This window comes from Dipodomys merriami, unplaced genomic scaffold, assembly GCF_024711535.1.
Source record: "Dipodomys merriami isolate MVZ:Mamm:240054 unplaced genomic scaffold, mDipMer1.0.p SCAF_11, whole genome shotgun sequence".
Classification (NCBI taxonomy): Eukaryota; Metazoa; Chordata; class Mammalia; order Rodentia; family Heteromyidae; genus Dipodomys; species Dipodomys merriami.
In genome coordinates this window covers 18090929-18117090 of record NW_027202382.1, presented here as the reverse complement: position 1 = coordinate 18117090, position 26162 = coordinate 18090929, and the positions used below count along the sequence as shown (strand labels likewise).

The 26162-nt window shown below is 50.6% G+C and overlaps 1 protein-coding gene and 1 long non-coding RNA gene across 6 annotated transcripts in view; one reads left to right on the top strand and one right to left on the bottom strand.

Annotated features, from left to right (window-relative positions):
* The window catches only part of Coro2a (coronin 2A), a 53245-nt gene extending 30098 nt beyond the window's left edge, over positions 1–23147 (top strand). For 2 of the 3 annotated variants that reach the window (XM_070010479.1, XM_070010472.1), the window contains 10 exons: positions 9497–9613; positions 12221–12370; positions 13734–13913; positions 14488–14604; positions 15721–15825; positions 16247–16343; positions 18221–18333; positions 18608–18698; positions 19889–20163; positions 22860–23147. In XM_070010479.1, coding sequence (XP_069866580.1) covers positions 9497–9613; positions 12221–12370; positions 13734–13913; positions 14488–14604; positions 15721–15825; positions 16247–16343; positions 18221–18333; positions 18608–18698; positions 19889–20163; positions 22860–22991 — 1377 coding nt within the window. In that variant the 3' untranslated portion in view covers positions 22992–23147. Of the gene's footprint in view, positions 1–5615; positions 5739–9496; positions 9614–12220; positions 12371–13733; positions 13914–14487; positions 14605–15720; positions 15826–16246; positions 16344–18220; positions 18334–18607; positions 18699–19888; positions 20164–22859 lie in introns of those variants that run through there. The other variant, XM_070010488.1, reaches the window with a different exon arrangement.
* On the bottom strand, positions 15395–26072 carry LOC138819180 (uncharacterized). Of its 3 annotated transcripts, XR_011369349.1 has the most exons (6): positions 25989–26072; positions 24991–25085; positions 24498–24558; positions 20884–20972; positions 20310–20547; positions 15395–15899 (listed from the first exon to the last, which is right to left on the bottom strand). It is a non-coding gene; the product is annotated as an uncharacterized lncRNA (long non-coding RNA). The 3 variants fall into 3 exon arrangements; XR_011369348.1 differs by lacking the exon at positions 20310–20547; XR_011369344.1 differs by lacking the exons at positions 15395–15899; positions 20310–20547; positions 20884–20972 and adding an exon at positions 22874–22964.
* Positions 26073–26162: the final 90 nt, after the last annotated feature.

The window sequence follows — 26162 nt, the reverse complement described above, 5'->3', positions numbered from 1 at the left end:
TTTATGGACCTCGGATGAAATCAAAATGGAATTATATTTTATATATTTATTGTTATTGAATTATTACCCTTAAGTAGTTGTACAGAGTTGTTGCCAATCCTGCCCAGGCTGGATTCAAACTGTAATCCTCAGATATCAGCCTCCTGAGTCGCTAGGATTATAGATGTGAGCCCACCGGCATCTGGGTAATATTAACATTTTTTAAGGAGTAAAAGTTGGTGGTTTTGTAGAATGTGGTTAGACTGGGTTGTATGATCGGGACAGCGATATTGCACACAAGGTGTGGTTCCTTTCCCAGTACATCACAGGTCACAGCTGTCACTCAGCTCTACCCTGTACTGTCTTCGGCAAATCCTGCAGACCATATTTATAAAGGAGAGATATGAAGAGCAACCTCTTGAAAAATCCTGGCTTGGCTTGTAAGAAAAGTCATTTGATGCTGGAGAAGCAAATGGGGCGAGATGGAAAGGCCTTGAATGCCAGAGTGACACAGGAGAACTGTGCTCTAGGAATAAAATGTATGAGCTGGTGGGGGCCTGGGCAGAGTGAGACTTCCTGGGAGATGTGCAGGTCAGAACTGGAGAGATGGGACCCCCTGACTTCATCCTCGTGGCTACTTGTTAAAGATTCTCCCCACAAACAAACCTCATCCTTAAAGAATTCATTAGGTCTGGGAATGTGGCTTGGTATAGAGGCTTGCCTAGCATGCATGAAGCCCTGGGTTCAATTCCTCAGTAGCCCATAAGCAGAAAAAAGCCAGAAGTGGCTCTGTAGCTCAAGTGGTAGAGTGCTAGCCTTGAGCAAAAGAAGCTCAGGCACAGTGCCCAGGCCCAGAGTTCAGGCCCCAGGACTGGCAAAAGAAAGAAAGAAAAAGAAAAAAAAAGAATTAATTGATTTTCCTGAGTTTATTTTTATTACTCAAACTCATTCAGAACTGTCACCGTCTCTCATGAACTACTCAAGTACGTGTAAGTTGGTATGAACAACTAGTACCCAGAAAATAAATTGGTTTGATGTGGATGGGAAGAGAGGACAAGATGATCTGGAAAGTTCTTCTTCAGAAGTGACCTTTAAGCACAGAGCTCCTCCCTTGAAATTCTGGAGAAGGAGTGTTCAGCCAGAACCAATAGCAAGTGCACAGGCCCTAGGACAGGAGTGGACCTGGTTGTTTGTGTGCTGTTGCTTGGCAGAAGGGTGGGAATGAGGTCTCGGGAGGAGTGGATCTACAGTGTAAAAGTTGTTTAGGCCACGGGGAGCCTGGGCTCTTGATCCAGCAGGAAGCTGCTGACAGAGGAACCAGGAGGGTGTCCTTCACAACCTGATCCTAGGTAAAAATCATGATCCCTTGGGTTGTTTTGAAGTCTGGTAGATAACTCAAGGAAACATCTCAGATGCTGACAAACAGGCTGAACAGGAGCTCCCAGCCCCTGGGGTCCACATCCTACACTTGAATGCCACCCAGATTCTCCATTCAGTGGGTTCTGAGTGTGGCAGGGAGCCGGATTCCCAGTAGTCCCCAGGGCTGTTGGCTCATTTTTCTATCGGTGGGGAGTCTTAGAGATGCTGAGGACTCTTTTACCCAGAGCCCCGCTAGGGCCTCTGCCTTGGTTCCATGCCACAGCTACCATAATGAGTCTGTCCAGATACAGAGCTTTTCCTCATCCACAGAGATCTCTCTGAGCCCCCTTTATAGCCTCCCCCTTCCTCTGCCCCCCAACAGCCACTCATCTGCTCATCTCTACACTTCTGCCATTTTACGAATGTGGTATCAGCCGGGTCCCCGTGGCTCACGCCTGTAATCCTCGCTACTCAGGAAGCTGAAATCTGAGGATTGCGGTTTAAAGCCAACCTAGGCAGGAAAGGCCCTGAGACTCTTATCTCCAATTAACCAGAAGTGGTGCTGTGGCTCAAGTGGTGGAGTGCTTGCCTTGAGCTGAAGAGCTGACAGACAGCGCCCAGGCCCAGAGTTCAAGCCCCACAACCAAAAACAAAAAAATAGAATGTGATATCAAAACGGTAGCTTGGCTCAGGTGGTAAAGCACCTTGCTTAGGAGGACCAAGATCAAACCTCAGTACCAACCACCAAAATAAAGTGCTATAGAAGTAGAACCTAACAGTATATCTTTCTGAGTTTAACTTTTTTTTCTTTTTGGCGGTAGAAAACAACCAAGAGCACAGAACCCATGCATGCTAAGCCGGCGCTCTACGACTGAGCCACGTTTCCCAACCTAAGCTTGACTTTTTTCACTCTGCAATTCTCTAGAAACCCCTCCAGGCTGTGGCATATGCCCATCATGTGCTCCTTTTCTTTGCTGAGTAGTATTCCACAGTTACCCTTATGTCGATTTGACACCTTCACCCATGAGAAGCTATCTGGTTAGCTTTGGTGGCGCAGAGGCAGGAGGATCCCCAACTCCAGGACAGCTGGTCCTATATGGGGAGACATGCTCAAAAATACAACAGGACAAGCCATCTGGTTGTTTCCATTCCGGGGCTGTGAGGAGTAAAACTGTTGTAAGCGGCAGGTGTTGGGAGAGCACAGGCAGTTATGTGGCAGGAGGAGCGGACACGCCCCGTGCTTCATTTTATAGAAAACTGTCGACGTGTTTTCACAAATAATTTTGTCATCTCTGAAGTCTGATTGCACTGGAACGGCCTGTTTTGGGTTCTGTTGGGTTGTTTTTGAGACAGGGTCTTGTCATGGAATCCAGGCTGACCTCCCTGCTGTACTTCCAGGCATGCGCTACCACGCCCAGCCTCAGCTGTGATTTTATTTGCTAAGTCTGGTTTTTCAAAGGAAGCCACTGTTGCTGGGTTGTAATCCCATCTTGAGTAGCGAGTTTTTTTATAATTGCGGAAAACATCTCCGACACAAAAGTCAATAAATACAATGATCTCTTCTCTGCCAGATTCTAGAATCATCACAAATTTACCCTGTTACTTCCTCCATCGTTTTTTTTTCCCCTGAAAGCAAATCCTGGATATTTTGTCATTTTACATATACACACACACACACACACAAGCGCACACACACACACAAGCGCGCACACACACACACACACACACACACACACACACCCGTTAGTATGCAATTCTAAAACATTTTCAGACCCTACCACAATGCCAGGTGACATTAATAACTCTTTATATCAGGGACATGCGAGGTGTCCCGTGGGCAGCCTCATTCATAGACGCCTCTGCCTGAAGCTTCTGACAAACTTGGGTTTGGTTGAAGTGTTTCTGAGTTAGTGTGGGTGCTGTCACTGGGGCTTGAACTTGGGAACTCCAGCTCTTCCTAGGCCTATTCACTCAAGGCTGGTCCTCTGCTCCTTGAGTCACACTACCACTTCCAGGTTTTTGATGGCTAACTGGAGATAAGAGTCTTACGGATTTGTCTGCCCAGGCTGGCTTCAAACCTCAGTCCTCACATCTCAGCCTCCCCTGTGTTGCTGAGATTACAGGCTTGAGCTGTTGAAGTGTTCTTAAGTAGCCATGTGGAATGTTCCAGAGCAGCCACATGAAGCAGAGAAGGGGAAGAAGCAGCCCTTGAAGTTCCCGCCCCCACTCATGCCTGCTCAGACAGGCCCAGTGCTAGCCACAAATGTGGGCCCCTTACCTACCTGACCTGTCTGTCCTTATGAGGAAGTGACCTTCTAGCACCTAAGCAGCAAGGCACAGGCCTTAATGAGTTCTCAGACCTGGTATGGGCTGGGGGCTGCTCTCACTTCACCTCCTGCTGCTCCTGGGGTTTGGCTCTGTTTATTTACTCAGCTCCTCCTTGACTACCAGGGACTATGGTCTGTGCTGGGCTGTGGAAAGTGCCAGAAACTGATGATGTGCCAAAAGAGGAGGAGACACAAGTTGTCTGATTTTTTTTTGTTTTTTTTTTGTGGTTTTTTTTGTTTGTTTGTTTGTTTCATGTTTGTTCATTTGTTTGCACCAGTCCTGGGGCTTGAACTGAGAGCTTGGGCATTGGACCCTGAGCTTTTTCACTCAAGGATAGCACTCCTACCACTTGGCCACAACTCCACCTCCAGCTTTTTGCTGGTTAAGGGGAGATACGAATGTCTCGCTGGCTTGTCTGCCTAGGCTGGCTTTGAACTGCAATCCTCAGCTCTCATCTTCTGAGTAGCTGAGAATATAGGCATGAGCCACCAGCACTGGGCAGGTTGGCTAGTTCTTCACTGCTACAGGAGGAGCACTGCACTGGCAGGAAGGGGACATGTCTCTGGAGGTTGCCTGGCCCTGCCGCCATGTACCCAGGTCACCATCACACGGCAGGGCTGCCTGGATACTGCCCAATGCCCCTGAAGGCGTGTGGCCTCCAGTACAGTCCCAGGGGCCTTCCTTGCAGGGGTGAGCTGTTGTGGGCAGTCCTAAGGTCAAATTCCCTTTTGCACCTTGCCTGGTAGCCTTGACAGCCAAGGCCTGAGCTCCATGATAAAGGTCCCTCATCAAGATGTAGGGAGAGACCCACCCTGAACCCCACAACTATAGCTTGGGTTCCTGGCCCGCCCCTCCCCCTGGCCTGTATCAGAACAGCCCTACCCTGAGATGTTGGACTTTGCTGTGAGGTGTGGACGAAGGCAGGCCTGGGACAGGCAGAGCCCTAGGAGGGGCAGGTTACAGCTGGGCAAAGCAGGCTGGGGGCCTGAGGGGCTGGGGGTGGGGGACACCATCAGGAGAAAGCAAAAGAGATGCTTCACCTGTGTTCTGTCACAGCAGACTGAACTTTCTTCAGACACTGTGTAGGAGAGACTGAAGCTCCCTACCCCCACCACTTTGGCTTCTTGCCAAAAAGTGTTATCTCCCAGACCTTGAAATAAACTGAGCAGCCAGAGGTAGGGTGACTCCATGGTACAGCCCGGGCCTAGCATGTGCCAGATTCCCTCCCCAGCACCTCTGAAAAACTAACCTTGTCCTTCTGATTGTCGCTGTGATGGATGGACCTACACTGTCATTCACCCAGTGGGGACCCAGGGCTTTCCTCTTTATCTCATGCCATCCCTACGGGTGCCATTCTGTAGCTGAGGAAACTGAGGCACAGAAAGCTGAGGTCCCTGGCCTGAGGCAGCCCAGGTATAAGTGGCGGGAGAGGGCGATGGCTGAGAGCAAGAGTTTTTCTCCCAGCTCCTTGGGATCCACGCATGATCCACACGTGTTATGGGTCCACAGTGCCTCCCAGCAAGGTGAATGTGAGCAAGGGTTGGTTGTAGTATGACGGGATAAAGGAGGGGGGAATGGGAGAGATGGTGGCTCTCATCCTCCATTTTCCTACTTTCTGAGCTGGGAGAATGCATGCAGCCATGTCATCTGGTAAGCCCTCGTCGTTGCCCAGGGTTCTAGGTGGCCAGGATGGGTGCTGTTTATTCTAAATCATGGCAGTGTGATCTCAGCCCACCCAACACACAGGGGTAGTAGATGCTTAAATTACTTTGTAATTTAACATAGGAGGCACAAAAAGCTTCCTGGGTGTCTGGGTTGTTGTTTTTTCTTTTTCTTTGCTTTTACTTCCTGGTTCTAAAGTCCCTGGTGCGCAACTTTCTTGCCTGCCTCAATAAATGCTGGAGCAGAAAAGGAGCCCAGGAAGCTGGAATTATGACTGCCTGACCCCAAAACTACGCTAGGAAATGGCCCTCCACCTCTCCTCCCGCTCCTGCCTTCTGGTCAACATCCTGGGCTTTTATGAGGCTCCTGGGAGGCAGGGACCGTGGCGCTATCACAGAAGAGCTGTGTCTGTACGTGAGCTAAGGGCAGGGACAGTGGGCTCGTGTGTGTGTGTGTGTGTGTGTGTGTGTGTGTGTGTGTGTGTGCGCGCGTGCCAGTCTTGAACTCGAGGCCTGGGTACTGTCCCTGAGCTCTTTTTGCTCAAATACTAGCCCTCTACCAATTCTTAGCCCCAGCTCCACTTCTGGTTTTGGGGTGGTTAATTGGAGATAAGAGTCTCCTGGACTTTCCTGCCCAGCCAGACTTTGAACCATAATCCTCAGATTTTTGCCTCTTTGCCAGGATTACAGGGGTGAGCCACAAGTCCCTAGCAGACAGTGGGTTCTTGGATCCCAGCATCCCATCCACTCCCTCTGTCCAGGGAGCCCCCTGCAGACTTGGACACTGTGCCTGTCCAGGAGGCACAGCCCAGCCTGACCCAGCCTGCAGGTCTGTGAGGGACAAGCTTAATTACTAGTGTCCTCATAAATCCAAGGCCTATCTCTAACCTAATGGGCAGAAAGGTGAAAATGGCCTTCCTGGTTGTAAATGCCCTGCCCTCACAGGCTTTTGGCAGCTCATCTGACAGGAGGAGGCCTGGGTCTGAGGCCGAGGAGAAGGAAGAGCTAGCCAGGGCTGAGCTGCTAAGCTGCTACTCTGGAGGCCCGGTGCAGCCCCCAGAGGAGCTGCCCTGAGCCAGCCTGAGCCAGTGCTCCAGCTGGCTGGAGGCAGAGGGAGTGTCCTGCGAGGTGACCCCATCCCTCTGTCAGCTCAAGGCCAGCCTGACAATTAGCTTTTCCTGAGAAACCCACAGGGCAGAAATTAAGGCCTGGCCCCAGGCCAGAAAGCAGAGATAAGGCCCCTATGCCCTTTGACCCAGGAAATGTTCCAAGAAAAGGGAAAGACTGTATACAGGAAGTGGGTCAGGACTCTGACTCAGAAAAGGCTGCTGCTCCCTCAGCACAGAAAGCACCCCACAGACTCACACCAGGGGTGGGAAAGCCTCTGCCTCTGTTCCTCCCAGTCCTGGTGACCCAGAGTGAGTCCTTCCATCCATCTGGCCCTCTTCAAGATCATGAGTGCTGTGATCCATTCGTAATGCCTGAGATAGGTACCAAATAAACATCTGGGCTGTTCACTGTTCCTAGTCTTTAAAAGCACTTCCAGCTTTTATGACATTTTTTTTGGGGGGGGGGCGCTAATTGTAGAAAGGCTCATCGTTTCAGAAAGTCTGTCTTTTTCTTCTTAAATACTTTGCTTGAGGCTTGCTTTGTTTGCTTTGTTTTAGGCTTGAGATGGGGTTGCGCTGTGTAACCCAGGCTTGACCCTGAATCAGGTTTTCTGTCTCTTCCTCCTAAGTGTTGGGGTGACAGGCATGCACCGCTACATCTGGGTATTCATTTTATCAGTTGCCAAACAGACACCACTTTAAAAAAAAAAAAAAAAAGACAAAGATAGGAGCTGGTGGCTCATGCCTATAATGCTAGCTACTCAGAAGGCTAAGGTCTAAGGATCATGGTTCAAAGCCAGCCTGGGCAAGAAAGTCTGTGAGACTCTACTCTTATCTCTGGTTAACCCCCAGAAAACCAGAAATGGCATTGTGGCTCAACGTGGTAGAGCACTAGCCTTGAGCAAAGGAGGCTCTCAGGGACAGTGCCCAGGCCCTGAGTTCAAGCCACAGGACCCACATACAAACAAAAGACAAAAATGGTTTAAAAAAAATCATCATGATCCCATCAGGTAGGTTAACATTTAGTACATTTCCTTCTAGTTTTTCTCGGCCTTGACATACATCACATATGCATGCACACACACGGAACCACAGCTACTATTATTGAGCACTGAGCACAGCCTGTTTGGCTTTCTAGCAATAGAGTGCTTACCCAGCATGTGTGAAATCCAGCAATACAAAATAAAACAAAATTTTTGTTGCATGCTGGGGCTTGAACCCAGAGCCTACATGTTGTCTCTGTACACTTTTTGCACTCAAAGCTAACGTTCTACCACTTGAGTCACAGCTTCTGGCTTTTTGGTAGTTTTACTGGAGATGAATCTCATAGACTTTCCTACCCAGGCTGGCTTTGAATGGCGATCCTCAGATTTCAGCCTCTTGAATAGCTAGGATTACAAGTATGAGCCACCAGCGCTCAGCCAAAAAAAAAGTTTTTATATGAAGGACTACTTTGTGTGCGCCTTGCATGCCATCTTGATTCTTGCTAATTGTACACACATCCACATAATTTCTTCTCAGCTCTCCCTTGGAGCTATAAGCCCCGATGTTCCTGAGCAGGCAGTGACAGCATTGCAGGGTCCTGAGTCTGGTCCCGGCTCTACAGGGCTGTGTACTGTGATGTGGAAAGGAATGGGCTAGCCAGTTCCAGCCCTGGGTTCTATGACTTTCCTGGGAAGACGGTCCCTGGTCCCTGGAATTCCAAGTCTGTTAGTGTGATGGGAATCTCAGCCTCAGCCTTGGAGCCATGGGCAACAGGACCCCATGTCCCTTCCTAGGAGATGCAGACAGGAAGTCTGAGCAGGAAAGGGGAAGGAGGGGAGTGCCCAATTTATAACTAAAATTCAACACATTCATTGTAAAGCTCAGCGGCGCACTGGGGCTGTATATCACGAGGCTGCCATCACTCTCCAGTTGCACTCATCATTACACAAAGCCTCCTTGGTCATTAGCAGTCCCTCCCCATCAGCCCTCCTCCCCAGCCCCAGATCATCACTACTCTGCCTCTGTCTCCATGAATTTACCTTTTCTGGGTGTTTCATAGGTATTAGCCAGGGCCCTGCATAGCAGGGACTAGAAGAAGTGCTCATTTGATCAATCAATGAAACCACATCTACATACCATCCAAGTAGGCTCTCTGTAGGTCTATGTGTGCATGCAGTGTGCTCTGGCTATATTGCTCAAGTTGGCTGCCATCTCTAGACTCTTTGCTTAGTTTCCAGTGTAACTGGGACTGCGCTAACCTGTGGCTTGTTAGTTTCGAGACACAGTATCACTGTGTAACCCAAGCTGTCCTTAAACTCCTGGGCCTCCTGCCTCAGCCTCCTAAGTGCTGAGGTTCCAGGCACGCATCACTGTGCCTAGTAAATACGTGACTTTTCCAATCTGTTTCTTTGCTTAATGTGTTTTCAAGGTTCATCCATATCATGGCATATTATTAGTGCTGTGTTCCTTCTTCTGGCTGAATAGTATTCTGATGCATGGGTATATTTTATCTATTCCATTTATCCTGTGATGGACATTTGAGTTCTCTCCAGCTCTGGATGTTATGAATGCTGCTGCTATGGACACGGTTGATGCATTCCATGTAGATCTGTGCTGTCATCTTTCCCGGGGATACTAGGTCCTGTGGTGACTCTGGTTAACTTGGAAGGAGCTCCAGGCTGTCCTTCCAGAAGCCTGCCACCTGCATTGTGCCCCCCTGGTGGGACATAAAGATGGCCCCTTTCCCCAACATCCAGCCTGTGCTTTGCGTACAGCCTTTGCGGCCCTCACACCAACCCACGAAGTTCCCAATATTTCCTCCACTTTGCCAAAGGGGGACCCAGGGCTCAAAGGCATGAAGTGACCCTCCCCTCACGCACACACCGGGTGCCAGACCAGGCTACCTTCACGCCCACTTCACACCCACCCCTCCCGCTGTCCGGCTCACTCGGTCACTGCTGACCAAGTGATCTTAGCCTGCTTTCTTCTCCAACCCTGGGCGCAGCGCTCCCCCCACCCCCCATGCCTCACTCCAACCCTGAACGCTGCCCTCTAATCCTGGGCACTGTTTTGCAGACAGGAAAGTTGGACCCTCATTACCCCAAAGTCTGCGGACACAGAGGGAATGTCTTAGACATCAAGTGGAACCCTTTCAATGACTTCCAGATCGCCTCCTGTTCTGAAGATGCCACGGTGAGTGTCACCCCTGCGGGCATGTGCACTTCAGCTGAGAAGAATGGGTGGGGTGGCTGGGGCAGGCGGGGCAGGCCTGGGAGCTGGCTGCTGCCCACTGGGCTCCACTGGGCTCCTTCATCACCTAGTTGAGGTTGCTGCATGGGGGGATGGTGTCAGAGATCACAGAGAAGTTCTGGGTACAGTGAGACTTGGTAGGGGGCACAGCTTCTCTCTCTAGGCCTTGGTTTTCCCCATCTGTAAAAATGGGTACATAGCTTCTGCTCATCTAATGAGACCTATCCAGATTCCCACCACAGATCCCACCACAGGGGTGGCTGTAAACTGTCATGAAAGTTGACAGAGGGAGACTTGCATGAACATGGACACCTAAACCATCCCAGAAGGTCCCAGTTTTTTTTAAGACTACAGTCTCAGCCAGGTATGGTGGCTCATACCTGTAATCCCAGCTACTTGGAAGTGAGGATAGCGCCAAGCTTCTTACCAACTCTCTTGCACTCCTTCTCTATGCCAAGGACATATTTCCAGCCCCCACAGTGTTCTGTGTCAGTTACTTCTAATTCATTCTGTGCCTGCTTTTAATACAGTGGTTGTGATGTGTAAAGCAAAGGACATAGATGCAACCAAGAGATGAAAGTAAAGTCGATGCCATAGCTACTGTTTCTTGTGATCCCACCATACCCCTGACTCCTGTTACACTTCACTTCAGCTCAGTCTTCCCAACAAAAACATCATACCATGTACAAGTTGTTATGTCGAAAACGAACTTTACAAGTTTGGGGGGGGGGAGGAAGATTGGGGGGGGCGAGGGGAGGATGAGAAAGGATGGGAAGGGGAAACAAAAGAGGAGGCTACAATGCTTGATAAGAAATGTGCTCATTATCTTGCCCATGTAATTGTAACCCCTCTGTACAGTATTTTCACAATAAAATTTTTTTAAAAAACAAAAATATCATACCAGGCATGATATTTTGCTAAGGCAAAAAGAGAAACAAAGTGTTGCAGAATGCTTATTGTTTGATCAAAGGAAGCAGATTAGTTCATCAAGAAAGGAAAACAGAAGAGCCTGAGAAGACCAGATATGGTGGTATATGCCTGTATTCTCAACGCTAGGGAGACTGAAATGGGACCATGAATTTGAAACCAGGCTAGCCTACATACTGAGACCTTGTCTCAAAAAATACACAGAGGTCAGACACTGGTGGCTCACACCTGTAATCAGGAGGCTGAGAACTGAAGATTGAGGTTCAAAACCAGCCTGGGCAGGAAGGTCCCTAAGACTCTTATTTCCAATTAACCATCTGAAAACTGTAAGTTGCGCTGTGGTTCAAAGTGGTAGAGCACTAGCCTTGAGCAAAGGCACTTGAGGCCCCCTCAAGTTCAAGCCCCACGACTGAAAGAAGAAAAAAAAAGAAAAAATGGATAGGAATGGGGAAGGGAAGAAGAAAAGGACAAATGAGGGAGTAAAAACGGGATGGAGAGAGTGAGAAAGGAGGGGGGAGCGGGAAAAAGGAAGGAAGGAAGGAAGTTCTAAGAGAAGATGTGTTGGATTCCATGTCACCAGTTGCTGAGAAAAGAATAGCACAGTTTCTCACAGGGACGGCTTGGGCTCAGCATGGGACTCCTGCAGGATACCAGGTTTTTAGCCCTGGCTGCCTTATGTACATTTGCCCTGAATGGTCTTTATTTCAGGCCCCATGGCCTGCCACTGTTCCTTCTCAGATGCCCCAGGAGAGGGGAAAGGACAGGAAAGACAGGACTGAGGGCAGCAGTAATCCCTTCCCTTAGATGCACCCATGCGAGTGCTCAGGTGCCTCCTCCCTGCCCCCTGTCTGAGGTCAGTGCTGCTTTAGTGTCAGGGTATGCCCACAGCCAGCCGTGAGCAGCGACCACCCTCACCAGTTAGCTGTGAGTGGCATCTGGCCACACTCCAGGGAGAGTTCACTTCCTAGTTTTAAAGCCAAGATGACCCAGAAGGAAATGTTGCTCAACTGGAAGCAAAACTGTCTCCCTGAATACCTGCGCGTGACACTGGGGCCTGAGAACCTTGCAGGACCATAAGGAGCATCAAAATAGCTCCAACTCCCTCTGTTGCCTCCCTGTGCCTAACACTACGCCTTGGTATTCCTCCATGCCTGGCAGTCATGACAGCTCCTTCCATCTTCAGATTATTCCTCTGGAAGGAAGTCTCAGCCTGGCCTCCTGGACTTTAGTTCTCTCCCTTTTCCAGTCATCCATGTATTCCTTCAAATGGACATGTTTATCCCTGCCCTGCCCTGTTCCACAGCCTACAGTGTCTCTCTTAGTGACCGGAACATCCTGGCATTTGAGATGCCATGCCATCTGGGAGATAGGCTTGCAGCCCACACACAAGCCCCTCAACTTAGGCCATCATGGTGGCAAAGGCCCCTGGGGCAGACTTAGAAACAAAGCCTCTTCCCTGGCCAGGGTTCCACTGGTACTCTGAAAGGCCCAGCTGCCCCTCTGCTGAGGATGGAAGCCATGGAGAGTGCTGTCCTAGTCCTTCCAGAAGACACTGCCAAATCTAAGACATAGGCTGGTCAAGGCCCCAGCCTCACTGTCCCTGGCCCATGTCTCTCCTGGCAGATTAAGATCTGGGACATCCCCAAGCAGCTGCTGACCAGGAACCTCACAACCTACAGCAAGGAGCTGGTGGGCCATGCACGCAGAGTGGGCCTGGTGGAGTGGCACCCTACTGCCGCCAACATCCTCTTCAGTGCTGGCTACGACTACAAGGTGAGTCTGTGTGTGCTGTCATGACCCATCACTACAAGCCAGGAGTTCTCACGGTGGTAGAGACTGGAGATCCAGATTCAGCTGCCATCAGAGGCAGAGGGAGACCCCTACACACCTCACCTAGCGTCCATTCGGTTCCCTGCCCACTGGACTCCACTGGGCTCCTTCATCACCTAGTTGAGGTTGCTGCATGGGGGGATGGTATCAGAGATCACAGAGAAGTTCTGGGTGCAGTGAGACTTGGTAGGGGGCACACCTTCTCTCTCTAGGCCTTGGTTTTCCCCTCTGTAAAATGGGTACATCGCTTCTGCTCATCTAACAAGACCTATCCAGATTCATGTTCCTGTGTCAGATCCCATCACAGGGGTGACTGTAAACAGTCATGAAAGTTGACAGAGGGAGACTTGCATGAACAAGGACACCTCAATGTCCTCTCTTGTTTATGAGAAAGCTGCTGTTGGATTTAGGGCCCACCCTGATTTATCATGACCACACTTGAACTACATCTGACCCTATTTCCAAATAAGGTTCCACATGAAGGGTCTAAGTGGACATGTCAACCCTTTATAATCTGTCTGCCAAAGACAGGCTGGGCCCTCCAAGACTCTTCCCCTACCGTGACTGCCCAGCAAGCAGTCAATGGGCCGTGGAGAGTGGGACACTTCACAGCCCAGGGGGCGTGGGTGCTCCCCATCCCTGCCTCTGACTCACCCCTTGGAATGCAGCCCAGCCCTCTGGCCTCCCTGGGTCTCTTTCCCAGTGGGTAGGTAAATCAGGTCACTGGCCCCAGCATTGGTTTCTCGGCCCTTCTATTTCTATGGGACTTTGCAGCTGCACCTCAGGGGCTTCTGTGGTAGATTTGGAGGAGTGGGAGCTGTCCCAGGGAGCGCTGGCTTTCTGCAGCCTTCTGCTCTTTATGTGAGGTATGTCTATATGTCCAACGGACGTATTCCATCCCCGCCTCCAGGGGGCGCCACTCACGCACAAACTGTGGCTATGGGTTACCTTGGAGATGTGCAGAGCACAGCCTGTGCACCTAGCCATGGCAGCCCTGGTTAGCCAAGGAAAGTGAAAAACGCTTCTAATAACGATTCGAACACTGGATCATCTGGTCCCCTGGGGTCCTCCCAGCACGGGCAGAGAAAGATGGTATTGATCCTCCTCTTCAAGCCACTCTGACTCCAGCTTCCACCCCATGCTGTGGGCCAGGCAGCCAGCTACACACACTCACACACACACACACACACACACACACACACACACACACACACACACACGGGGGGGGGGAGGAGATACCGTGTGTAACCCTGTGAACTGTGTGGGTCAGGCCATGGTGCTCAGATCCAGCATTCTGCCATGGCAGGTGATGATCTGGAACCTGGATACAAAGGAATCTGTCATCATGAGCCCTGTGAAGACAATCGCCTGTCACCAAGACGTCATCCTCTCAATGTCCTTCAACACCAACGGCAGCCTGCTGGCCACCACCTGTAAAGACCGCAAGATTCGCATTCTCGATCCCCGGTTAGGGACCGTCCTGCAGGTCAGTGCAGGCTGGGGAGACTCTGAGGGAAGTGTGCGGGGACTGCCGTGGATGGCTGGGCTAGGCAGCATAAAGAAAGATGGGCCACGCCCACTTTTCAGATAAAGAAAATGAGACCAAAAAGAAGTGACATACCCACATCAAGCTGCCGAAGTTGGTCAGGATGCCTCAGCTCTGTTCTAGTTGCTGTTCTGGGTCAGGAGACCGAGGCCCTACTGAGTCCCCTTAGGCAAGCACTCTGCCCCTTTCAATCCTTCCTCATTGAGGATCAGATTGGACATGCTGGGTGCAGTGCATATCCAGTTCTGTGCCTTGATTGGCATAGGTGCCAGGCAAGTATGCTTGGCATAGGCTTTTAGCAAGTATGAATCAGGACAGAGGTTGCCTATCCTAGCTCAGAAACACTAACTTCCAGCCAAGAGTGGGGAAAGACTACATGGCTTCCTGGAGGTGGTGTCCCCCTGAGGGATGGTCTCCAGAGGGCTGGGTAAGAGAAGGAGGCCAGAAGCAAGCCCCAGCTGCAACCAGGAGCCCCAGGCAGGATCCCCCTGAATTGACACACATGTCCCTCCAGGAAGCCAGCTACAAGGAGCACCGTGCCAACAAGGTGCTGTTTCTGGGGAGCATGAAAAAGCTGCTGTCCACAGGCACATCCCGCTGGAACAACCGGCAGATGGTCCTGTGGAACCAGGTGAGTCTCCGCACCCTCCTTACCCTTCCCACCACCCTCAGCCTCATCTATCTGGTATGCAGAGGCCAGGGACAGGAGAGGTCAACAGCCCATTGGCTTTACCTCTTGTTATTCAGGAGGGAGATGGGCGGGGCCCTGTGGGGAGAAGGGCACAGCTGGAGACAGGCCCCCAGTGCAAGGCTAATAAGCTGAATGGATGGGCAGCTGAGGGAGAAGGTTGCCTGGCAGTGCTGTCTGGAAGGAGCACTTGGCACATGCTTCAGAGACTGGACAGAACCTTCATCCACCCAGATAAAGGAAAAAATAAACTCAGAGCAGGGTAGAGATATGTGAGATCAGGTAAGCCAAAAATGGCTTGCTAGCCAGGTGCTGGTGGCTCACACCTGTAATCCCAGCTACTCAGGAGGCTGAGATCTGAGGATCACAGTTTGAAGCCAGCCTGGGCAGAAAAGTCTGTGAGACTCTTATCTCCAATTAACCACCAAAAAAAAAAAAAAAAGCCAGAAGTGGAGCTGTGACTCAAAGTGGTATAGTGCTATCCTGGAGCACAAAAAGCTCAGGGATAGCACCCAGACACTAAGTTCAAGCACCACAGCCAATAACCAAAAAAAGAGAGAGACTTGCTAAGCCAGCTATGACTCCAGCTACTCAGGAGGCAGAGGGTAGTAGATTGCCTACCCAGAAAGCACCAGGGCCTGGGTTCAATCTCCAATCACTCTCTCCCTCTCACACACACACACATACACCCACACAACATAAATGTTCATGCACATACATGCATGTCCTTTCAGCAAGAGTGAGGTATATATATGTACACATATGTACATAGTAGATCGAGTTTGTCTTACGTGCATGCATGTATGCATAAACACACATGAACCTTTATGCAGAAAGGGTGGTGAGATACATACATGTACACAGGTACCCTCTGCACCCACGAGGTCACGTTTTATCTTGTACCTGTATGTGTACATAGACAAACACTCATGCCCATATAGACACATCCTTTGGGTGAGGGTGATGATACACACACATGTATGTGTGCACACACATGCACACTGCCCTGGGGTACCAGGTCTCTAACTCACAAGCTTTCCTGACTCCCTCCCCTTGCAGGAAGACCTGTCAGTGCCTCTCACCGAAGAGGACCTGGACGGCTCCTCGGGCGTGCTGTTCCCCTTCTACGACCCAGATACCAACATGCTCTACGTGGTGGGGAAGGTCAGTCCGGCCAGACGGGAGGCAGGAAGGGTCCGAGCTCAGCTCCACAGCTGTCTCCACAGCAGCCCTGGACTCTGGGGGTACAGAGAGGAGACAAGGAGAGCACTTGTTACCCCAAGTTATCCCAACAGAGACCAAGTCCCTCTGGCCTCAGGTCACCATGACAACCAGAAATCCCCCCCCCCCTAGGGGTAAGATCCACTGGTGGTCTCTGAAGACAGCCTCTCTGGAGACTTGGGCCTGTCCTCAGGGTGTGTAGGTCCTGGTTAGAGGGCGGGTTGACCTCTCTTCCTTCACCGGCGGTAGGGTGCATTCCCTGGATCCCCTGGGGTTCACGCAAGGCCAGGGTTCTGCTGCCTGGCCACTGTGTGGGCAGGGCAGCCCGGATGGCCGGCTCTGACCTTTGCCCTCCCTGCCTCAGGGTGATGGCAACATCCGCTACTACGAGGTGAGCGCCGACAAGCCGCACCTCAACTACCTGACTGAATACCGCTCCTATAACCCGCAGAAGGGGATCGGTGAGTCGGGGCTGGCCGGGCAGCCACAGGAGGGGAGGCAGGAGGTACAGCAGGGCTGACCTGTGGGCCTTAGTGCTTGGTTCTGGTGCCCATCACACAGTGCGCTCACCAAAGGATTTAACCAAAGGAGATGTGTCTGGGCTCATGGTTCAGGAGGTCCAGGGTGGAGGGGCGGCCCTTAGCAACATCCTTTGTGCTGGCTGAGTCCTGAGACAGGCGGGACATCCCATGATGTGTATATTCCCTCCCAGACTCCCACCCTAAACACCACTCACACATTACATCGCCATCCGCTTTCATACTGCCCAGTGAAAATTTTATTGCCACATATGAAACCTTGGGTGGGGGACCCTCAAACCACAGCAGGGCTGTCTCTGAGGTATAGGGCAGCACAAAGGAGCCAGCCAGGGGGGCTTCCCAGAGGAAGCAGTAGTAGAGGAACTGAAAGAGGATGAAGAGCATGGCTAGGAGAGAAGGACGTGGCTCGGGCCATAGTGTCAGAGAAATGAAACACATTGACCTAAAGGGATTTCCAGCAGTCAATGCCCTGCTCCTTTCTAAATGTATTAGAGTTTAGAAAGATCCAACTATATGCTACTTGTAAGAAGTCCAGGGGGCTGGGAAGGTAGTTCAGTGGTAGAGCGCTTGCCTTGCATGTAAGAGGCCCTGGGTTCGATTCCTCAGCACCACATGAGCAGAAAAAGCCAGAAGTGGCGCTGTGGCTCAAGTGGTAGAGCGCTAGCCTTGAGCTGAAGAGATGAGGGACAGCGCCCAGGCACAGAGTTCAAGCCCCACGACCGACAAAAAAAAAAAAAAATCCACATAAGTTGATTAAAAAAAAAAAAGTAAGGGGCTAGATGGGTTGGGTGGGGAAAAAAAACTGGGAGAAAATAAGAAAGGGGGGTGACACTGTTCAAAAAGAAATGTACTCATTATCTGACTTAGGTAGCTGTAACCCCTCTGTACGTCACCTTTATAACAACTAAAAAGTAAAGGACTGAAGACAGATATACCATGCTAACACTAATGAATAGAAAACTAGAAGCCAGCCACCATAATGTAACTTCTGTCACCTCAGCTACTTAGGAATTGGAGATCAGGAAGACTGATGTTTGAGGTTAGCCCAGGTGAAAAGTTGGTAAAAATCCCCACTTCAACCAAAAAGCCAGATGTAATACTAAATGCCTGTCATCCCAGCGGGGGGAAGAGTCCAGCTCTGGGCAAAAACACAAAACCCTATATGAAAAATAACTAAAATTTGTAAAAAGGAGCCAGACCAGGCGCCAGTGGCTCACACCTGTAATCCTAGCTAGCCCACAGACTGAAATGTGAGGATCGTGGTTCCTGAAGCCAGCCCAGAGAGACAAATCCAAAAGATGCTTATCTCCAATTAGCCACCAAAACGCTAGAAGTGGAAGTGTAGCTCAAGTAGTAGAATGCCAGCCTGGAATAGAAAAAGGGAGAAAACCCAGGGGAGTTCCAGCCCCATTGCCAGCACCAAAAAAAAGATTAGAGGCATGGTTCAAGTGGTAGAGCACCCACCTAGCAAATGCAAGGCCCTGAGTTTCAGGCTCAGTGCTGTCAAAGTCAAAAGTAGGCTAACCGGACTAAGCAGCTGTTACAGAGCAGAGGCTTTGAGATGGAGGTAGGAGAGTAGAGCAGAGCATGATAGTGCCCGTGAGGTTGTAGCTAGAACTATTGAAACCCTTGAGGGTGGAGAGGAATCTGGTTACTTTGATTCCATTTTTCTAGCCCAGGGTCTGGCCCAGCCTCCACTAAGGGTCCGGGTATTCAGCTTGGCTTTGCCTTGTACTCTAGGCCCACCGGGGCTCAGCCTGACTAGAACGCCTTGACCCTCTTTGGCCATCAATCCACAGGTGTCATGCCAAAGAGAGGTCTCGACGTGTCCTCCTGCGAGATCTTCCGCTTCTACAAGCTGATCACAACCAAAAGCCTCATTGAGCCCGTCTCCATGATCGTACCCCGGCGGGTAAGGCATGGAGGAGGCAGGCCTGGGGTGTCCAGGTCTCAGAACCTCTGGCCTATGCTGTGGGGAGGGGCTGAGGGGCCCTCACTGGGGGAATGGCCCTGCTCAGGGTCAATGTGACATCACTGGGGCCAGGGGGCTGGGCCTCGCCCACCTTTGTTGTGCACTGGGCAGATCTGGGCCTTGGTGGCCTCAGCTCAGCAGGGGTGGGGGTAATCCTCCCCATGTGGGCAGCCACCCCTCGGCCATCCCCTCACTGTCCAGCGTTCTCTTGCAGTCGGAATCGTACCAAGAAGACATCTACCCACCCACAGCAGGGGCTCAGCCCTCCCTGTCTGCCCAGGAGTGGCTCAGTGGGATGAACAAAGGTGAGGAAGGAGGAAAACAAGAGAGTTGAGGGGGGGGGGGTGGCGGTGGAGACTGGCTTTCCAGTGGCCCCGAGTGGCTGAGCAGGGTTTTGCCTATATTTTTTTCATCCTGTCTCTTAGAGGACAGCCAGTCCCCACTGGTTACACAGTCACACACAGGGCTAGCGAGTCAGGCGCTTCACCAAGGCACTCTGAAACTCCAGCTCAGCCTGGCACTGGCGGCTCACACCTGTAATCCTCGCTAGTAAGAGGCTGAGATCCAAAGACTGCAGTTCAAACCCAGCCTGGGCAGGAAAGCCTAGGAAACTATTTACTAGCAAAAGGCCAGAAGTGGAGCTGTGGCTCAAGTGGTAGAGGACTAGACTTGAGCAAAAGAACTAAAGGGCAGCAAGGAAAAGAGAGAAGAAAGAAAGAAAGAAAAGAAAGGAAGGAAGGAAGGAAGGAAGGAAGGAAGGAAGGAAGGAAGGAAGGGAGGGAAGGAAGCAAGGAAAGGAAAGGGAAGGAAGGAAGGAAAGAAAGGAAAGGGAAGGAAGGAAGGAAAGAGGGAAGGAAGGAAGGAAAGAAGAAAGGAAGGAAGGAAGGAAGACAAGAAGGAAGTCTAGCTCAAGGGATATTCCCTGTGGAAGGTGTCATATGCAGGCTAATCAGGTGACTGTGGTTAGACTCCTATCTGTTCCCCACCCACACATTGCATTTACCTCCTCTGCCCACTGCCTGGCCTGACTGTCCACTTCTGTCAGTGCAAGTATCAGCCCAGCAGGAGGAGAACTATGTCCCCACCCACATCGGGTGCACACCCCCCATATTTCATATATCCCCAGGATCTGAAGTCCTGACCCTGCTGACTAGTGTCATTTCCCAGTTTTGTGCGGTACTTATCTGGACTCTGCACCCTCCCTCCAGCCTCCACCTTCCTCTGTATTGTGGTGCCTGCCTTCCTTGCTCCCTGGAGTGCTAACAATGAACTTAGTAGATGGCAGAGGTCACTGAGGGTGGCCCCCTCCCCTGGAGCTCACGGCCTCTGGGGTAGCTCTTGTGCACATGCTCTGCTGTTCCCACACGCCAGCCTTTGTGTAGGTAGCTGCACACAGGTGGCTGCCTGTCATGGGGGCACCTGCATTATGTCGGTGCCCTATGCCCATCTGCTTAGGGCTGCTCAGTCCGCTGATAGCCTTTTGTTTTCCTCCCAGATCCAGTCCTGATGTCTCTTAGGCCCGGCTCTCAGCTGCTGAGTCCCCAGCCACTGCCTCCAGAGAGACCCCTCTCCACTTCTGGGGCCTCTGCCTCAAGCCCGCCCTTGGGGCCTACAGCAAAGCTGGCTGCAGACGTTGGCCGGAAGTCCTGCTCTCTGCCAGAGGGGAAGGTGACTAGTTGGACAACAGAACACCAGCTGGAGGAGAAGAAGTCTTGGCTCACAAATGGCTTTGATGTTTTTGAATGTCCTCCACCAAAGACGGAGAATGAGGTATGAGGGAAAGCAGGCATGTGGCGGGGGGGCACTGGGAGAGGGGATCAGCTCAGCCCCCCATGGGAAGGTCCTAGAAGAAGGCAGAGGAATAAGGGCATGAGAGCTGCAGCCATCTCTCTGGCCTGGCCTGGGCCTTGGCTTACCTGAATAATTCAGTCAATAAGTAGGCTCTGAGCACCGAGTCTATACCAACATGAACAAGAGAATGTGAGTTGCTGGCAAAGAGGTATCTGTAAAATTCACATTTAACCTGGAGGGCATTATACAGCACCAACCTTCTGGAATTTTCTAAGCTTTCAGCATCAACCTTTAGGGCTTGGGATTGTGGCTCAAGTGGTAGAGTACCTGCCTCAGCATAGACCCTGGATCAAATCCTCAGTACTGCAAAAAAGAAGGTAGAGTTGGCTTTGCTAAGTGCCTGCTAGGTGCCAGGCTCTGGAGCGAGCAGGCAGGCCCTTGGCAGTACTTGGAACTCAGTTCTCTCCACAGCCCTGGAGGTCAGTGTGGAGGAGCTGATAAGAGGGCTGGCATGTCAGTGAGGATGCAGAGGTGATGGTGGCTCTGCCCACGGCCTCAGACCTGGGCTCACTTCCCTTTGGTGGAGCGACTCTCCCCACCAAGATCTAGACTGCTAACCGTACTGTGTGAATGGTGAGGTAACTTTTCTGACTCCCATTCCCAGAGGAGATTGAAGCTTAGCGTAGGTAGGTGACTCACCACAGATTACACCGATCTCTAGACATCTGGACAGAATATCCTGTTCTCCTGTCTTCAAGAAGCATTCAAGCCTTTTTGAATTTCACTTGCTGGATGAAATAAACAAGACTTTGTAGCAGATAGGCATCATGGTTATCCTTTGTTAATTTTATCACCTCTACTTGAGTCAGAAAGTGGCAGTATTGGGCAAAAGGGGTTCATGCCTGTAATCTCAGCTCCATGGGAGGCCTTGGAAAGTGAAGGCCTGTCCTCCCCCCTCCCAAAAAAAAATTATCGAGACCTAATTTCATAGAACAAGCTAGATATGGTGACACATGACTATCACCCAGCCACTCTTGGAGGCTGTAGTAGGTAGGAGGATCTCAGTCCAAACTCCACTCAGGCAAACTTGTACACCCTATCTGAATAATTAAAGCAAACATGGCTAAGGAAACTAATCAATAAAAGGGCAAAGGAGCCAAGGAGAGCCTTCTTAGAAGAAGAATGGCAAATTGGCACATGAGGAAATGCTCGACATCCCTGGCCATATGGAAATGTAAATCAAAACTCTGAGGGGCTGGGAAGGTGGCTCAGTGGTAGAGTGCTTGCTTTGCATGCCTGAGGCCCTGGGTTCAATTCCTCAGCACCACATAAGCAAAAAGAAAAAAGCCGGAAGTGGCGCTGTGGCTCAAGTGTAGAGCACTAGCCTTGAGCTGAAGAGCTGAGGGACAGCACCCAGGCCCCACTACTGGACCCCCCCAAAACAAAACAAAACAAAACAAAACTCTGAGATTCCATCTCAACCCAGTTAAATTGGCCAGCATGTATTTGGACAACAACAAATGCTGGCAGGGATGTAGAGAGAAAGGAACCCTAGTGCATTTTTGGAAATGTAAACTAGTGCAACCATTCTGGAAGGAGGTTTGGAGATTCTTAAAAAAAAAAACAACAAAAAAAAACAAAAACAAAAAAAAAACCTAAACAATTTCCCTACAAGCCGGCGGTGGTGGCTCATACCTGTAAACCTACTCCAGAGGCTAAGATCTGAGGATCACAGATCAAAGCCAGCTTAGGCAGGAAAGTCCGTGAATCTCTCCAATAAGACCACTCAGAAAACCAGCAGTGGCGCTGTGGCTCAAATGGTAGAGCACTAGCCTTGAACCAAAGAGCTCAGGGACAGCACCCAGGCCCAGAGTTTACAACCCACGACTGGAAAAAAATATATTCACCCATTAGAAAGAATAAGATTATGTCATTTTCAGGGAAATGGAACCATGAATCATGTTAAGTGAGATAAGCCAAGCTCAGAGACAAATGGCACATGTTTTCTCCCAGATGTCAAAGGTAGACCTAAAATACCCCTGGACATGATAAGCTGAAAACCTACATAGGATTCTAGGCATTCACATACAGTCAGCCAGACTAAAGGCAGATAGATACCCTTAAGGGAGGAACCCAAAGGTGTAACTCCTCTGAACATTTAAACTATTTATTGAAATGAACACCAGGAAATGGAAACATGGGTTTTTTTTTTTGTTATGTTATTAGTGGTGGTATATGTTTTTACTTTGGGTTTTTTTTTTCTCCTGGGTGGGTAAAGGTACAGAAAGGGAGGGAGGAAGGTGAACAAATGCCACAATGGTCTTCAGTATACACTGTGGTGGAAAATGACCTGTGTAACTTATGGACAAGAAATGAAAGAGAGAAACTGGGGAAAAGTAAAGGAAGGGGTGATATTATCCAAAAAAAAATGTCCTCATTATCTGACTTATGAAATTGTAGCCCTTCTGTATAGCATGTTAATAGTATCAAAATTATTTTTAATGTCTGGGGCATGGCTCAAGTGGCAGAGCAACTACCTCTTCCAAGCATGAAGCACTGAGTTCAAATTCTAGTATCACTAAAAAAGGGTAGGGTGGTGTTTTGGTCTTCCAGTGCCTTGCCCTAGCATCCCAGGCTAGCCAGGTAACTCTGTCCTCTGATCTCTGCTTTCCCAGCTGCTACAGATGTTCTACAGACAGCAGGAAGAGATTCGAAGGCTCCGGGAACTGGTGACACAGCGAGAGGTCCAGGCCAAGCAGCTGGAACTGGAGATCAAAAACCTGCAGATGAGTTTGGGACAGTACTGAGCAGAGGTCTCTGCCACCCTCACCTCAGGGACACCACTCGGCTCTGTGGGGAGGTCCAGAACCAAACCACAAGTCCCAAGAACAACCACTATTTCTATATTTTTTACGAGAAGACAAAACTCTCGGCCTTGGAAAGAGATTGCAGTGGGACTCGGAGCCGGTGTTTCTCTTTGCCTTCTTTCAACAGCGGTTTTGTCCTGACTTTGTTTAGATGACACTTTGCCTCCTGCTGAATTCAGTTAAGGGTCTGCTATGGCTATAAGTTCTTAAGGGGGGAAAAGAACATTGTAGAAAGTAAGAGCTGGACCTGAGATAGCAAGTGGTCATTTTTTGTTTTTACATTTGTAAACGAGTGATCTGGCCCAATTCCCTCATTTTACAGGTGGAGAAATCTGTAGGAGAAGCTAGTAGGATCACAGCAGGGTTGGGCTTGAGATCCTGCTCTCCTGGGTCTGTCTGTCTATTTGTCTGTCTGCTGTTTCTCACCCTGAACTCAACTGGTTTTGGCCTTGGCTGTGTTCCGCTTACTTGGTGACCTCTTGCAAAGTCCTCTTTAGTCGCAGTTTCTCCTTCTGAACCAGGCACACCTGGTGTGAGCCTCAGTAGGACGGGCTACCAGCAACCTTGACTTGACCCTGCATGGTGCTCATGACCTAGGTTGGCTTATAAAGGGGCCCAGGAGGCTTTAACCTGAGGGCGAGTGAACCGAGAGTCAGCCAGATTCTTTCCCCCCACAATTGGCCTGATCCAGGGATATAGATAGTAGGGTCTACTTACAGAGCTATCTGTGACTTCTTGGTGACAGCCTGCCTCGTCCAAGATAGAAGAGGGGACCCATGGAGGTGGAGAACCCCAGTACAGGATGTGCAGAGCCACCCCGTCACACACACACAGACACACACACACAGACACAGACACACACGCACACACACACACACACACACACACACACACACACACACACGCTGGAGAGGAAGTAGGACTAGAGGCCAAAAGTGCGGTCCAAAGGCCAAGTGGGCGTCCCTGCTCTGTGGATCTATGTCCTGAGTGCTGCTCTGAGCTTGCTCTTTCTCAGGGGCCAGCCCTCATCCCTAGGGAGAATGCGAGCTGAGACTTTTCTGTGGCTGCTCCGTAACCTGGGGGCACAGACCACACACACACTGGGTCCTTCTGGATGGCCACTGTAGGAAAGCCACCCAGCATGGCTTTGAGCCCACAGTGTATGTCAGGAAATACAGATGGACAGGCCCCTCCCAGGGAATCCGGAAGCTGACTGCAGACAAGAGCCTGGCCCGCTGTGTGAACACAAAGCCCAGGAGCTGCAACAAGAAAGTTAAGAGCAGAGACCAGCTCATCCCTCTGCACCTCTGGGCACTCATCAAAGTGAAGAAGGAGCACCAGACAGGACCTAGGACTCAAAACTCAGTACTCCCATCTGCCCTTACACCCTACCCATAGCTGGTACCCCATCTAACTCGTCACAGACCCCATCCCCCAATCACTTACTTCTTCCGTCATTGGGACTCAGGCTCCCATGATGCACCAGCCAAGCTTCTCATACTGTGCTCTGGAGGAATAGGCCAAGCATGGGCATGATCAGGAAGCAGAGCACCCCTAGGTGGGATTACCTCCCCCACTGCATTTGTGAGCAGCACTTCCCACCTCCACCCACTGGCACGTGCTATCTCCCACAAGTCAGCACATCCTAACCCTGAGGTCTCAGGTTGCAGCTGTGGCGGGAACCCAGCAGCCTGTGGCTGCCACCCAGGCCAGCCAGCCCTTCCAATGTGCTCCTCCCCTCCCCCAAGGGATCCCGGCTTCACACTCAAAAACAGGACACAGGCAGCTTTGAACAAACCTTTCCCTTTTTACATCTAGAATAAATTATTTATTTCATAGCAAAGGAGAGGGATAGGTAATTTTTATCAGGTATTTTTTTAAGCCATCTTATTTTTTTAATTGTGTTTTTTATGTTCTTGAGCTGAGTGAGCATACCTACCCAGCACTGACAAAGGGTCCAGCCAAATGGGCAGAGCAGCCCCAATCTCCTTCCTGCACACCTGGGAGGCCCCTTTCTGTTGACTCAGGAACTTTCTGCAGATAAGGACAGCAGCTGGAGATCAGAGGCTGATGGCCCACTTAGCGCTACAATAACTGCTTCCTGGAAAGATACTTGAGGTTGAATCTTGGTGGGAAACAGGAAGTCAGAAATTGATCTATGCTTTTAATATGAAACCGTGCCTGAAACAGTTTGTTTTCATGTTTCTGAAACGCCTTGTACCTTTGTAAAAATAATAATAATAATAAAGGCCTGGGAATGTAGCTCAGTGGTGGAGCACCTGCCTAGTAGGCTCAAAACCCTAAGTTCCATTCCCAGCACCACAAACACACAAAAACGCATCTATACAAAAAGTAAAAATGGAAGACATGGAATTGTGCAATGAATAAGAATAACAAAATAATAAACACCTGGTTAGACATTTTAATAAATGGAACTTTCTTTTCTTGATTTGTTCCACAAATACTAGTTAAGCATCTATTGTTGGGGCCAGACAGGGGGCTGGGGAGAGGTAGAACCGTCCAGAGCATCACTACTACCAAAAAAACGTTTTCCATCCTGGTTAGGAAAATGGGGAGGGCCAAAATGGGGGCAGGCAGGGAAGGCTGCTCTGGGAAGTAAAAGCAAGAAAGGCTTCCTGGAGAAGGTGACAGGCCAAACTTCCTAAATCAAAATGAGCAACTCAAGGCTCATTTGGGGAAGCAGGAAGGAAAGAGGAAAAAAGAAGCATGTCCACAAGGAGTGGCATATAGACGAAGGCAGGCGGTATACGAGCCTAGGGTCTTGTAAATTTGAGCCCAAAGCAACGGCTTCCTCGAGGCCCTCCCTCTCCCTCTCCCCCCGAGGAGGGCAGGGAATACGCCCGGATGCGCCCTCCGGGGACGGCCACGGCCACTTTGGGCACACCCGCGCCCCAGTGTGCGGAGAGCGATGCCTACCTTCCGCTGCGCGTTTTCCTGGAGACTTCGCTCCAGTCCGAGGCGGGCGCAGAGCACCCGGTGCCCCGCGCTCGTGGGCCGATGCCACCCCTCCCCGCGGCCAGCGCCCAGCCGCCCCCGCCGCCGCCCCGGGGCCCGCCCCACCCCCGGCCCGCTTTCGCTTCCCGCGAGCCC